At 43.6% G+C, this 13,840-nt stretch overlaps 3 protein-coding genes across 4 annotated transcripts; 2 read left to right on the forward strand and 1 right to left on the reverse strand.

The window, feature by feature from the left end:
- Positions 1 to 12: 12 nt before the first annotated feature.
- On the reverse strand, positions 13 to 2,027 carry Gar1 (Gar1 ribonucleoprotein). Of its 2 annotated transcripts, none has more exons than XM_078194251.1 (4): positions 1,847 to 2,027; positions 682 to 814; positions 375 to 615; positions 13 to 296 (listed from the first exon to the last, which is right to left on the reverse strand). In XM_078194251.1, exons 2-4 carry the CDS (start codon positions 795 to 797, stop codon positions 15 to 17), a joined length of 639 nt encoding a protein of 212 aa, XP_078050377.1. In that variant the 5' UTR covers positions 798 to 814; positions 1,847 to 2,027; the 3' UTR covers positions 13 to 14. The 2 variants fall into 2 exon arrangements, with proteins under 2 accessions (XP_078050377.1, XP_078050376.1); XM_078194250.1 differs by lacking the exon at positions 1,847 to 2,027 and adding an exon at positions 899 to 1,111.
- An 88-nt stretch (positions 2,028 to 2,115) lies between these two features.
- Positions 2,116 to 4,723, forward strand: Tango14 (transport and golgi organization 14). Its single transcript, XM_078194249.1, has 4 exons — positions 2,116 to 2,594; positions 3,563 to 3,682; positions 3,756 to 4,005; positions 4,093 to 4,723. Exons 1-4 carry the CDS (start codon positions 2,300 to 2,302, stop codon positions 4,181 to 4,183), a joined length of 756 nt encoding a protein of 251 aa, XP_078050375.1. The 5' UTR covers positions 2,116 to 2,299; the 3' UTR covers positions 4,184 to 4,723.
- Positions 4,724 to 11,486: 6,763 nt separating this feature from the next.
- LOC144477101 (FMRFamide-related peptides) lies at positions 11,487 to 12,789 on the forward strand. The gene is made up of 2 exons (XM_078194562.1): positions 11,487 to 11,896; positions 12,579 to 12,789. The coding sequence occupies exons 1-2, from the start codon at positions 11,487 to 11,489 to the stop codon at positions 12,787 to 12,789; spliced, it is 621 nt and encodes a 206-aa protein (XP_078050688.1).
- The last annotated feature ends 1,051 nt before the right edge of the window (positions 12,790 to 13,840 follow it).

Raw genomic sequence — 13,840 nt, forward strand, 5'->3', positions numbered from 1 at the left:
ACTTTTCCGCTTTCCTATCGTCTTCCTCTTCCACGACCCCTAAATCCGCCTCCTCCACGACTTTTGAATCCGCCTCCACCACCGCCTCTAAAGGCACCTCCTCTATTGCCAAATCCACCACGTCCAAATGAGGGTCTTCTACCATCGCCGCCTTGCCCTCCACCTCCTCGTCCTCCCCCAAAACCACCACCACCACCTCCTCTCTTTGCTCCACGACGAGGACTTTTCTTTTTCTCTCCAGGAGGTTTAGGCAAAAACCTTTGTAGAGGTAATAATTTTGCTGGATCTATGAATAGCTGAAATGAAACAAAGCGATTGTTAAACAATCGCTTCATAAAACATTTAGTGTATGTAAAAATGGGTCTGTTTTAAACCTTTGTGTTTTTCTCGAAGCTTGATGCCCTCACGTTTTCTGATAACTTTATAGATACATAGTAATCTCTAACATTACCAAATATTTCATCTATTTTACCAATTTGTTGCTTGTTTTCTGTATATATTGGTGCATTAAAGAAGGGTACATCTTCAATTTCTGCTTTGGCAACAAGATCATCTTGTACTGTCCATTGAAAGCTACCTAATGCGGTGACTTGGTCCGGAGGAGCGTTGTCGTAGCTATCGCATAGAAAGTAACAACGTGAATCTATGTTAATTACAAATATAGATGAATAGATTACATACCTCCTTCCACCTCTATCAAATCCACCACCGCGTCCTCGGCCACCACCACCTCTTCCACCCCGAAATCCGCCACCTCCTCTGCCAAATCCACCACCTCCACGTCCTCGGAATGACATTTTTTAATCGATAAACACTAAAAATATTTAAAAAAATCGATTATTACATAGAGTTTTGCGTTATTGTCACATATAAGTGCAGAGTACACCACGTGCCTAACCTATATGTTTTAGTCTACTAAAATTCCTATTTTCCTATGATAAAGTAATAATGTTCATTATTTATTTCACTAATTTCAGAAAGCAGCAAATTTAATACTGATACTCTATTGATATTGAATTAAAATGAGTTTGTGTAAATTGGCGGCATTTTACTCATAAGATCAAGCACGTTTTAACGTTTTCCACCGGGAACTGCGAATGTATTACGAACATGTGGCATATATATAAGGCATATACAGTGTGTACTGCGCATGCACGATCTCCTAAATGAAATCTTCAAAATATCAAAATCTTCTAACAGAAAAATTTATATTTCGATAACATGTAAATGTATTAATTTATACAAAGTACAATTTTCCGAACCCCAATAACTATACCATCTACAGGAATAATCGTAAAAATAGTATATATATCTCTGTCTAGATATATTTTCTATGTGCTAAAATATTTTCTGGTGCTTCGAACATTCTGTTTTAACCTATTTTTCAGAAGATGGAATCTAAATAGAGTATATTTTAAGGTCGATTAGCGGAATCTGAAGATACGTACACTAATTATCACAATAGATTCAATCAATTTCAATGTTAGAAATTTTCAGAAATATGATTAAAATAGGAAGCCACATATCATGATCGTGAACAGATTCCACGTTTATGTTTCAAAAACCAAAAGGCCAATGAATATTATGTAGATTGAGAATTTTGTATTCAAGTGCGCACGCGTACACAAGTTTTTTTAGAAATCACCAGTGTCATCTGCCGGAAATATTTGCGTTCTGTTAATTTAAACTCTGTAATATCCACATATACAGAATGTATATCAAATTCTTCTTAAACGACTAGAAACATTAAGTTACATATGTCGTACGATAAATATAACAACATTCAAGTAATGCTCAATTCGAGAAATTATAGACGTTTGTTAAACACCGGTTACTAATACATTACGATTTCAATATTGCCGCGTTTTCCAACGTTTCAAGTTTCCCCGTGCAATATCTTCCGTCCTCGTTCATCCATTTTCATCCAGAGGGCCAATATAAAGGACAGAATATCAATTTGTAGAAACGGCAACATTGTTCCTATATAGGTTCAAAATATCAGGATGATCCAGCGATGAGTGAGAAAGGTTGTGACTTCTGATTAGAGTTTCGTTCCTGCAAGAATATTCTGTATACTTTATGTGCCGATCATGTACGTCACCGTCACCGTCACCAATGTAGTGTAGGCAGGTGCACGTGAGACCGAGACGACCGTCTGCTAGACGGATCAGCGGTTAGCTGCACGGGAACGACACAACGTTCGTTGGACATTCCCCGGGTCGTTTTGAAAAATCTCGTGAACCTTAACAGTTCCGCGTGATTATGTTACATAGATTCGTGGCAGTTGAGGGAAAGCACTATGTTCACGGTATTTCGTACGCTACTGATACTCACGCATTTTCTCTACGACTTAATCATCGCGGTTTATAATTATTGTGTTTTACTTCACCGTAAATGCACCGAAATTTGGCACGGTGAGAATTTGAGGACAGAAGTGGAGTGGTTGGTGCGTGCTGCAAGTAAAACGAAAAAACTGCCAAGACACATTTTGATTATTTTCGGCGCGAAGCAGGACACTATATTAGATTGCGTGCGAATAATCGGCTGGTGCATCACCCTTGGTATACCCTACGTCAGCTTTTTTGACATTGATGGTAATCTTTCTCTCTTCTCATTTATTTATCGCAACTCGTATATCCGAACTCTACCGAGCTTTGTTTTCAACTATTTTTGTGTTTTACAGCGTGTACTTCAAGTTTATGGAACATGCAATACGCATTATTCATATATCTATGTTAAATAGGTTTCGTATTGTAATGTGTTTCCTTTATCAGTCATTGCATCAGATGTTCATTCACGAAGAGACTACGTGTGTTTTACTGGAGGCTCTAAGGCCATTGGGTTAAGATATGTTTGAAGAACTCCAAATGAAGATGTGGAGAGTTCTCATTGGATGTTCTATGTATATTCATTGTTAATATAATTTTGAATTTTTTTTAAGCAAATCAATACTTTGAGTTTCCTGATTATAAGTATATTTAAAGTACTGATTCATATAGTTTCTTGAATATGTGTTTGTTTCAATAAAAATGATTATCTGTTTGATCTTTTCGCATCTCAAAACATATACGTTCTACTATTATTTTCTATGAAGTTGTGCTAACTTGTTATCTGTGTAAATATTATAATATTATTTAACTTATTTAATTCAACATTACTCATTTCTCTCACAAGAAACTATAGATATAAATAAGTTTAAACATGTAGATATCATGTCAGAGATCACCACATTATCTAATAGCAATAAAGATGATGTTATGTGTTACACGTGGCTAACTATATTTATATATTTCATGCTACTTTTGAATTTTTAACATGATTATTTTCTATCTGAAATTCAACGATGTAATGTTACACAAGTGTTCCACAATATAGTATCAAGGACAAATAGAATACGCACATATGCTATGTGTTATCATTCAGATTAAACTCTTGGTGTGGTGCATGTATAATCTAACAACACTTGGATTATGGATAAGATATTATTATTCAAATTCAAATACAGAATCACAAGAATTGCCAACTAATTTTTAGTTTACATAATTTTATGTATCTATTACAGGTTCCTTGGTGAGAAATGGTAATTTTCTAAAACATGAAATTGCAAAGAGAAGACCTGATTTATTGGATCATATTAGCTGGAGTAAACCGAAGAAAGTATTCACACAAAATGGAGTGACTGGTAAATATGCAATTTTATATAGTCTGCCGAAAATATAACATATCACTGAATGATCAATATTTTTAACTTGTAGGTCCTAAACAGAAGATACGTGTATCTCTGTTAAGCCCTCTTGATGGGAAAGAAGAAATAGTTACACTCACAAAAAATTTGGCTGATGCAGTCCTCACAGGAACAATTAAATCTGACGAGATAGATGCTGATTTGCTTAACGAGAAATTGAATTCCCGAGGAATACCTGATCCTGATTTAGGAGTAATCTATGGCCGCCTTTGTTCTACGTACGGAGCTTTACCGTGGCAAACACGAATTACGGAATTTTGGTGGGTTTAATTAATTTTACGTGGGTTTTCTTAATCGATTCACATTCGTCCATAAATCATTCAATGCTATTCCTTTCTCGTTTTCAGCATGTTACCAGTACACGATAACTTATCAGCCAAGGACTTCATGTGTCTGCTAGAGAAGTACAATAAATGCGAACAACGATATGGAAAATAACCGGAATTGTTATTCTTATTTGTGTAAAGTTTTTGTATTCCGAACAAAAGAAAAAGAATGAATATGAAAAAGAAAATGAAACAAGAAATAGATATTTAAGAAGACTCACAAAGACTGAATTTAAAACAATTTACAGATACTATTTTGTAAGTGGTTGCGTGCTAGTGTAATAGTAATAGAGGGTGTGGTGCTTGTAAGGCACGAGTAACGCTTGTAAGCTAATTCATTTGAAATGAGTGTCTGTAAGAAGGATCCTACGTAGGCTTAACTTCAAGACATTCACACAAACACCGAGAGAAGAGGATTTTCACCGAACTCTGCACGAACAGTTCAGTTTAATTTAGAATTTAATTTAAAGAGAAAGAAAAGAGAAGGGTAGTCCAAAGACAGAAGCGCGGTCTTCCTATTTTTTTTCTCTATGTCGCCAGGCTCCTTTGTTATGTAATTCGTTATAAACGAAAAACGAGAAGTACTTTCACGGAGTACAAGAAAAATAATTTAGGTCATACAACTTCAGTTGAATAAAATGTTTGCTTTCGATGTCTGAAGTACAAATTTCGTATTCTTAAATGTTAAGGGTAACACTTTTATAAATTTTTAACGCTTTGGATGGTATTGTTTTCCTTGTATCCTTTACACGTACAGCCTGACGAAGAGAACTTTAGAAAAACCGATGTTTCTATGTACGAAACCATCTCTGTTTTTTTAATGATACATGAGACAAAAATTGCTGCATTTAAATGTTCACTACATTGTCAGCGCAACACCGACATTCCGTGTACATATGATAGTTTATCCGCGAAATCTTCGTGCACGTGGATATTTTAATATGAAGAAACGACAAGCGACTCTTCATTTGATCTTATTGTTATTGATATTTTTCTTGAGAAGAAGCGCCTATCGTCCAGTCTAAAATTTCCGAACACGTAAATACAACTCTCTTTTGCAGAAACGTTGTGTTCGAGCTTTATTTTATAACCCATACTGTTCTATGATTTTTATTCGCCCGTGCTTGGTCGTCTTACAAGCTTGCAATAAGCTTTTCATATTTTCATTTGTGTTTACGAATAGCTAAGTCGAATGTCTGAGCAGCTACACTGTAAGTCACTGTTATACTTATATGCGTCGGATAAGAAATATCTCCACGAGCAAAACGATACGAATGTTTAAATAAATTATTTTAAATGACTTTCTGTTCCTTACTCAGCGCAAATAATTTTGTTCTTTCTTCCGATTACTACTTTATCAAATCTTATAATTTTCAAATGAACTTGTGTTTGAAAATAAGGCAAAGAAATTTTAATTTTAAGAATGACAAATAAATTGCGAAACTATAGCCTGAAGATCACGTACAGTGGGATGGATAGCAAAGAGATCCATGGATCACGGTTCGAATGTCCTGCGAAATCGCAGGATGTCTATGGCACACCGAGCCAGTTCGTCGGCTTAACACCGGATTATGTACTTTCAGGAATGTCAGTCCGGCTCCGGCGAACACAAAGCATACACAATGCTTGTTGCCGACTACTGGAGACCAAACATTTTTCAAGATAAGGTATACTATATTGTTCTACTTTTGTGCGATGCTCCGACGTGTGTCGGGGAACAACGGAGACATCGTGAATAAAAGTCAATCCAGAAAGAACCACGATTACGTATTTCGAATATCGTGCAAACAAAAATAGTGTTTAAATGTCAGGCTTCCCTTTGAAAATTCATTGGACGACGAATAGGCTGGCGTTATTCTTATCTTGGCAATTTTCACTGTCGCGCCTGTGCCTGTTACGTTTATCAAGCCCATTCCAGCTATCAACAATTCTGTTTACACTCTATTTTAGTTACAGAGCTTTTTAACGTTCTCTTTACCAGTTTATGGAAACTATTCGTTTTTGACAAGATTAGCATTAACTGCGACTAATTTTGTATTGCTTTTAAAATGAATAATTCCGGATTCATCCAAGACGCCTCGCAGATTCTGTACGCAAAAGCGTCTCTTTAGAATCTCAACTATTACAAAATAAAGAGCATGTAATTGGCCACGGACCTGGACTGCTATGCTAAAGCGTTTCATCGAATGCGAATCACTTTATGAAATATTCAAACAATTCGGCATCGGAAAGTCATGCGTTTCTCGGATATTAGGCCATACTACTAATGAAAGCGCGAAGAAAATTCACCTGACGCGCGTTAATGAATCTTGTCGCGCATTGCGCAATACCACTTTGAATTAGGGTCGGACCCCATTGTGTCCGAATTGAGGTACAAATATACGGTTTTTTTTTTAATACCGTGGTTTCTCAGGAACGCTGAAAAAATTCCTCGTTACATTCCGCGCGTTTCATTTTCGCATAGCTTATCCGACAAATTTTGCTTTCCGCCTACTCGTTGTTAGGGAGCACGTGAAATAGGGTGACGAACGACTTCCGGGCTTTTTTATTGAGAGAACAATACCCACTGCGAACGGAGATAGAGAGGGAGAGAGAGATGAGATGAGACTACGCGCGAATAATATTCGATACTGAGGTGAAGAGAAAAATTGTTCTATTTCATTTGTTCGCTGATTAGGATATCTTGGCACGTCGATTATACGAGCGTTACAAATGAAAAACTGAGAAAACTGAGAAGGCGAATCTAAACTAAGATTTCTAATTCTGAATGTTCGAAATGGTGTCCGAATACATTGTAACAAAAAATGGCGAACGAAATCATCGCACCTGTGCCGCGATAGTTGCCTCGCAATGGAAAACGGGTGACCCAGATTCAACCCCAGAAAACAAGTCCCTCTACCTGTTGCACCTCGTTCCCCATTCACGAAAGACTGTACAGGGTGGTTCAGGATTTTCGAAAGGCAAGGCTCTGACGTCCGCTAGGCAAAAATCAATTAAGCTACCGTTTCAAAGAAAGTACGTATTCGCTTGTCATTGATTTCTTCCCAGGATACGTCCATCCCTATTCCTATACAATCATTTCGTTTCGAAGACATTTTGCAACGTTCATACGCTACGAGCATCTTCTACTTTATTCGACTAAGAACCAGACTTCGATTTCGATCACAAGTGACCAGATACGAACCAGAACGGCTGCTGGACTATTTAGTCCTAGTTTTTACTTTATCGATCTCGCTCGGATTAAGGGACGTTAAGGGAAATCGATGAGAATTCGGATCCATCTATTCGAAAAGCACGCTGTATCATCAACGATTACAAAGATACGAGCCTCGTCGAATCACCGCTGTCTGCTAATCCAGCCAAGGATGTCGGAACGCCCCGCCAGAAATTCACGGAAATGGTAGTGATAAACGGAGTCGGGGGCGTTACAAATGAAAAATAAATACACAACACAAATGATTAAAAACAAACAGCGCCGGCTTCCGTGTGCTAATATTTATCTAAAATCCGTCCTTCTCCAAAGTGTTCCCCGAATGTTAACTTCCTCGACGCTGTGTTGTCCTTATCCCTGGAAATCTTTTGGTCTTTTCGATAAACGTAATTAAAGCGTTATCTTGTGCACGTTTAGCCAGCCTCGAGGCCATCGATGACGATGAAGAAATTGTTCGTCGATCGAAGGATACGAAAACGGTCGGTCAGCCAACGATCAGGAGCGTTTAAAGGAAAGAAAGGTAAAGACAAAAATGGTAAAGAAACGACGAGGACCGTTCGCGCGGCAACCGTGGAGGAAACTGTCGTGGTCATCGTCGTGGTCATCGTCGTCGGAGCCTGCGAAGGCGGCCCGATGGCTCGAAAGACGCCGCGGCAGGTCCGTTAGATTCCGTGCCGATGATGATTATTATTCGCCGGGGTGGTCATAAATAATAAAGGGGGGATTACGTAGGTCGGTAGCCGGTGGTGTAATTGAATCAAAATAATGTAGAGGTATCGTGTTGTACGCTCGGCCAATCATAACTCAGGTGAGGCTATCCCGTTTCTCTGTCTCGCGGGCCAGAGAGGATGCGGGGATGCGGCGAGGATGCCCCTATATAAAGGGTGTCATCTCTAACCCCGGACACACTCGTTCCAACCAGCAACAGGCCGCAAGCGTCGTCGACGCCGCGACGTCGTACGCGCGATATAGTATCTGTCCTTCCTTCTTTCGCACCTCTTCTTTCCGTCGAAAGCCGCGAGAAGAATTTCAGATCCGGTCACACTCCGGCCAGTCGTCCACACGCACCCCCAACACTTACGACACGGTGAGTGCCTCCTCGCGACGTCTTCTGTGTTCCTTTCTGTTTTTCGTCCGTCCTTCAATCTTTCTTTTCTCCGCAATTTCTTCGCAATTTCTTCGCGTCCCTTCCCTGCCTTGCAAATTTAGTTTTCCATCACTTTTACGCCAACTTCATTATTTATTCGTTTGTTCACCGTCAACGTCCAGCGAACCGTTCGAAAAAACTCATCTTCCCGTCCTCGCTGTGAATTTTCATTTCTTGTTCCACCTTGCAAGTTAATCGTCTCTTTTTCCATTGTCGCTGGAAATAAACGTTAGCCTTTAACATTCACCGTCAAAATGTATAGAGACAGAGGCGCATAAAAACGACGACTCTCTCGCATTTCGAGTTCCATTTGCTTATATTTTACGCTGCACTCGCCCCCCGACCGTAAGTTGACGCGAGTGCTTCGCGAGATACCGCGTTTCCTCCCTTTTTCTTTTTTTTCATGAACGTTTTTTCGATACATTTCGCATTCCACCATCTCTTAACTCCTTTTTGTTTTCTATCAATTCGAAGGTTCGTTTGCTCTCGCCACTGAGCACACAGTCACCCCGAACGTTTTCAATATGGTGACTGCGTTCCCGACGTATTTGTGCATTCGATTTTCATTGTTGTTGCGACCGTTTCTACATCTTTCTTCTCTGCCTTGTACATTTTTTTTGTTTTCTTTTTTTTATGTACCGATCTCCGGAGTTTCGTTTGCTTTTATAATTGGGTACACAGACTTCGAGTGTTCGTACGGCGATCGCGTTCCGCGAGATATCGAGTGTGTATTTACAACTCTTTTTAATGCCTCGATTCTACTATTTTCTAATCGTGTCGCATGTGTTCCTTCGTGTTCGAAATCGGCGCAGTGACATCGAGAGGAAAGAAAAGCAGTGCGGTTTGTTTCCCGAATTGATTTTTACGGGATCATCTACGATCACTCGCGGCAGAAAATAATTGTCATAGACGTGAAAATGATTCCTCTGCGCGGCGATAGGACAGACGTTCAAATATCAATAGTTTAGATCGCCGTTGACACATCGTCGCTAAAAATCGGTCAACGTTGCGAGATATTAAATTGCTCGTTATATTGCGAAGTCGAGCATCGAATCTGTCCGTAAAATCGACATTTGGAATCGTCGATCCGGAAAACTAGTGTTCGAAAGCAGCTCGTCGTCTCGGAGAGCGATTCTTTCGAACGCGCAGCATCCGCGCAACGAACGTGTGAATCAATTTGGTCGTTGCTGCAATGAAAATCGAGGAAAATCGCGGGTTGAAACTGGAAATTTTGCAGCGGCCCGACGCGACGGTTCTGGCATTCGTGCGGCCGAATTTCATTCGATCGCCTGTTCGATAAACGCGAAATCGTTTCCGTGGCCCGGCAATTCCTTTCGCCTTTGTACGAATTCGCGCGACCGTGTATTCCCGTTCCCGTATCGGAATTAATCGCGTTTCGTTCTCCGCAAAGTAGTCCCCGCGGGCCGATCTTTCCGCGCGCGTTTCGTCTCCGGGAAATATTTAAAATTCTCGGCGAAACTTCGCGTCGCGTCGCCTGCTCTACCCTTTTTCGCAACTTTGTCCGAAGGAATTGCTATCGAGACGCCGGGAGAGATAGCCGAGGGCGTCGTCGCGGCACAATTTTTTTTCCCCAAGTCAATTTTTCATCCTAATCGCGTGAATGGCATACGGCGCGCGACACGCCCGCGGAATTACGGTCGCAACCGTCGCCGGACGAATTCGTCGAGACATTTACATACGCCCCGACAAAGTGAAAAGACACGCGCCATCCTCTCGAGAGAAATCAATCGTTTGTCTTCGTTCTTGTTGGGTTTTTCGCGTTCCGCTTCCGTATTTGTCTCCGTAGCGCGCGAGCAGCATCGCGGTTCCATCCATCAAATTTCTTTCCCTCCGTTCGCGACCAGCTCGTTCTTAAGAGGACGTTCCGCGACTTAAATAAATAATGATAACGAGCCGCGTCGTAGCTCGACCGTTCATAGTCTATTCTCGGGCCATTAACGCGTTTTTGCCGGGGGCCGGTCGTAAACGTGCGGCTTTTTAACGGAAACGTAGGTGGGCAAGTTTGCAGGCGACGTCGCCGTTATGAAGGGTGACCCGCCGCGCTCGTCGGTTCATTAAAGTAACGCAAGGCAACGTATATTAATCTTGCTCGGTATAACGGGGTATTACTAAACATCCTGTTAAGACAACTAATAACAGACCGATATTATTTATCGCGGGGCGGACCGTGTCCCTCGGCTGCAGCCCGATAATCCCGCTGCTTCTCGCATTCAGGTCCTTCGGTGCGCCTAACCTTCGGCTATCGCCAAGAAAACCATCCGGCGTCATCCGGCTACGTGGGTCGCGCGATCGATTCTATCCTTTTATCGTCTATTATTTTACGAGCCGGGATTATTCGAGCTCGCGTTTCGATTGTTCGTCTAGATTATGAAAAGAAATTTGGTTGCATTAAACGACGAACGATGGTGATAATAAAGTAGAAGGAAGCGTTTGATTTCAAGGTATTTAACAGTCGAGGAAGACTTTCCAAGAAGTCGTTAGTAACTCCTCGAGCCGTCGAGAAGAAAATCGCAGCGACGTTTCGCGGAGGTACAACAGGTGTGTTTGCATTGTTCTCCTTCCGAGGCGGTAACAAAAAGACGGACACCGTTTCGTTTCTAGATCAAGCACCGATATAACTTCCGAGCCCCGGATAGATCTTCTCTCCCTTTATCCACTCTCGGTGGATAAACATCGAACGAAAACTAGACCGGGGGAAGCAGCTTCGAACGTGCCCAGGGGGGTGTTGGGTGGGTCATTGTTCGATTACGATACTTTGGATCTCGACAACTGCTCGGCCATTGTATTCCCGGTTGAATGGAAGGCTTTTTGCATTCTCGCGACTAACGTAATAACGATGTCGCTCCGGTTGTGCATCGGGTTACGTGAACGGCGCAACGATTTCTTTATCGTCGTCGCGCCTTCTCGAATTAGTTCATCGTCGCGCTTACCCTTCCTCAAGCTTTCTTCCGCGATGCGACTAAACATTCGTCGCACCGTGGATCCGTTTCAATGATTCGGAAATCGATCGGGCATTTACGATTGCCAACAGACACCATGCTGTCGTCGCTGTACGTGCTGCCGTTCCTCTGCAACTGCTTGCTGGTCTCCTCCTCGATACTGACCCCGTTGAAGGCCGAGGGGAACCTGAGGATCTTCAAGAACGTCCCCAGCGACTTCGAGTACGTGCTGAAAAGGCACAGCGTGGACAGCCGCGCGGAAGACGCCGACTCGAAGGAGCGACGGAGCAACAAAGGCTCGTCGTTCATCAGATTCGGTCGCAGCGATCCGGACAGCCACGGCGAGAACGTTCTCGGCGACGAGGGCGACGGAGGCTCGCCGGTGAACAGATATCCTCGCTGGAAGTCGCCGGACATCGTGATCAGGTTCGGTCGGTCCGACTCGAAGATGGCCGTGACCGGCGACAGGGACTACAAGCTCAGAAGGAACGACCTGAATTTCATCAGGTGAGTGTACCCCTATCTCGCGTGGTTAAAAAAGAAAAACGAATACGAAATCGCGTAGCTCGCGATGCGGCTCGGATAAATGGAACGTGTTGGAACGGAGACCGATCGGGCTTGGTTCGACAACTGGATCGGCAAACTGTGAGTAGGCAAGTGAATCGGAGAGCGTATGGAGTGCCAAGTAGATTAGGCAGCCCCACAATCGAACAACTAGATTACCTAGGTTAGGCTACTCTACGGTTAGTCAAAGAGATTAAGGCGGTCTATCACCGGTTCGGTTGCATCAGATAACCCTAGATTAACGGTTTACGATTCGACGAACAGGTCGGCACGATCGTCGATTACACACGAGAGGATCTATGTTTCGACGAAGAAATTTTGGCAATGCGCTATTTTAGTACAGGAACCAACGCGATGCTGCGTTCTCTGGTCGGGGAAAGTAGGGCGGGGCAGTCTATGGTCGGACAAGTAGCTCGGGCCGGTGTGCGATCGGACAAGTAGCGTCGCGCGAGTTCGCGCCGTCGGACGAGTGACTCGACCGTCTACGTAGTCGGACGAGGCGCGTAGCCAGAGATCGCGGAAAGTGAAAATCGATGCTCGTCGTAGAACGATCGCGCGAAACCGATCGGTCTCCCAGCCTGTCCCCTTCCGATTCCGACCTGCTGCGAACGTTCTTGTTCGACAGATTCGGCCGGAACTCGCCGCAGATCTATCCTCTGGAGGTCGACGTGACCACGATGTGCTCGGACTTGGAGCTGAACGAGGAGACGAAGAGCAGCCTGCACCCGTTCGAGGCGAGGCTACTCCGTCTGTGCGACGTGCTAGCCAACGTCGACGCCGAGCACAGAAACGCGCTGGACTTTCTCGAGGATCGTGCCGGCTCGAAGCACGAGTAAAGGAGGCAACCGTCGGCAAACCGGAAACGATCCATCGCGAACATCGTCGGCGACTCCGTCGGGCAACGACGCGTCCGGGACACCTCGTCGCACTCGACCCCCGCGAATTTTCACCGGCAACGTTATTCGATCGGCCGATCCGAAGATTCGTTTACGATTCGGATCCATCGTCGCGGTCGCTTCCATTCTCCGTCTAATTCGATCTCGCCTCCGCGACGCCCACCGACGCGCGGCCATTCTCTTTATTCATTCAATTAGAAACGCGATCCGCTCGCCGAGGTCAGCCTCATTTGCGTACCGATAGTGCCCCTTGCAATCTGATTTGCTCCGTCGCCTCCGCGCCGCAGAATCGCCTCGGCGACGTACACGTCCGGGATCTCCGGCGAACCATCGGAACGATCGCTCTCTTCGCCGAACAATTACTCGGGCGCGCGATTGTACATACACGTGTATCGGTAGCTGCAAAGAATGTAATCTTGATTTTGCCGTCGCTCGTTTCGAAGCGCGATCGTCCGACGGAAAGGAAACGATGCGCGTGAAAAACGTTCGAATTATTTTCGAGGGGCTCGAGACAGCGCCGCGCGGAATCGCCGACGAATAACGTTGCTCCGAAGGTATTTCGTTCGGGTACCTTAATGTGCATCCACCTGCTCCACCGCGTATTCAATGTACATATAAAGATTTAATCGTTAAACGGCTTCGACGCCGACCACGATCCCGCGAACCGACTCGCTTTGCGAGGGATCGTTCTCGCTGTGTCGCTCCGGGAAACTGTGTCGTGATTTGTCGAAAAACGGCGCGCGTTCGCCGTTCTCTTCCATTTTGCAATTGGCGGATCCGCGGGGAATCGCGGCTGAGTCTGTTCTACGGCGACTCTCGCGTCGACAAATGTGTGTGCACGCTTGGCAAAGTGTTAGAACCTATTGGACGTCCGCTTTTCTCGTTTCGCAAGCAATTCTCCGCAACAAAAAAAAGCTGCTTATTCATTGATTAATTAGAGGACTCGAACCTCCGTAAGGTCGCGACGGACTCAGCCATTTTTCTCTTCGAC

This window comes from Augochlora pura, chromosome 11, assembly GCF_028453695.1.
Source record: "Augochlora pura isolate Apur16 chromosome 11, APUR_v2.2.1, whole genome shotgun sequence".
Classification (NCBI taxonomy): Eukaryota; Metazoa; Arthropoda; class Insecta; order Hymenoptera; family Halictidae; genus Augochlora; species Augochlora pura.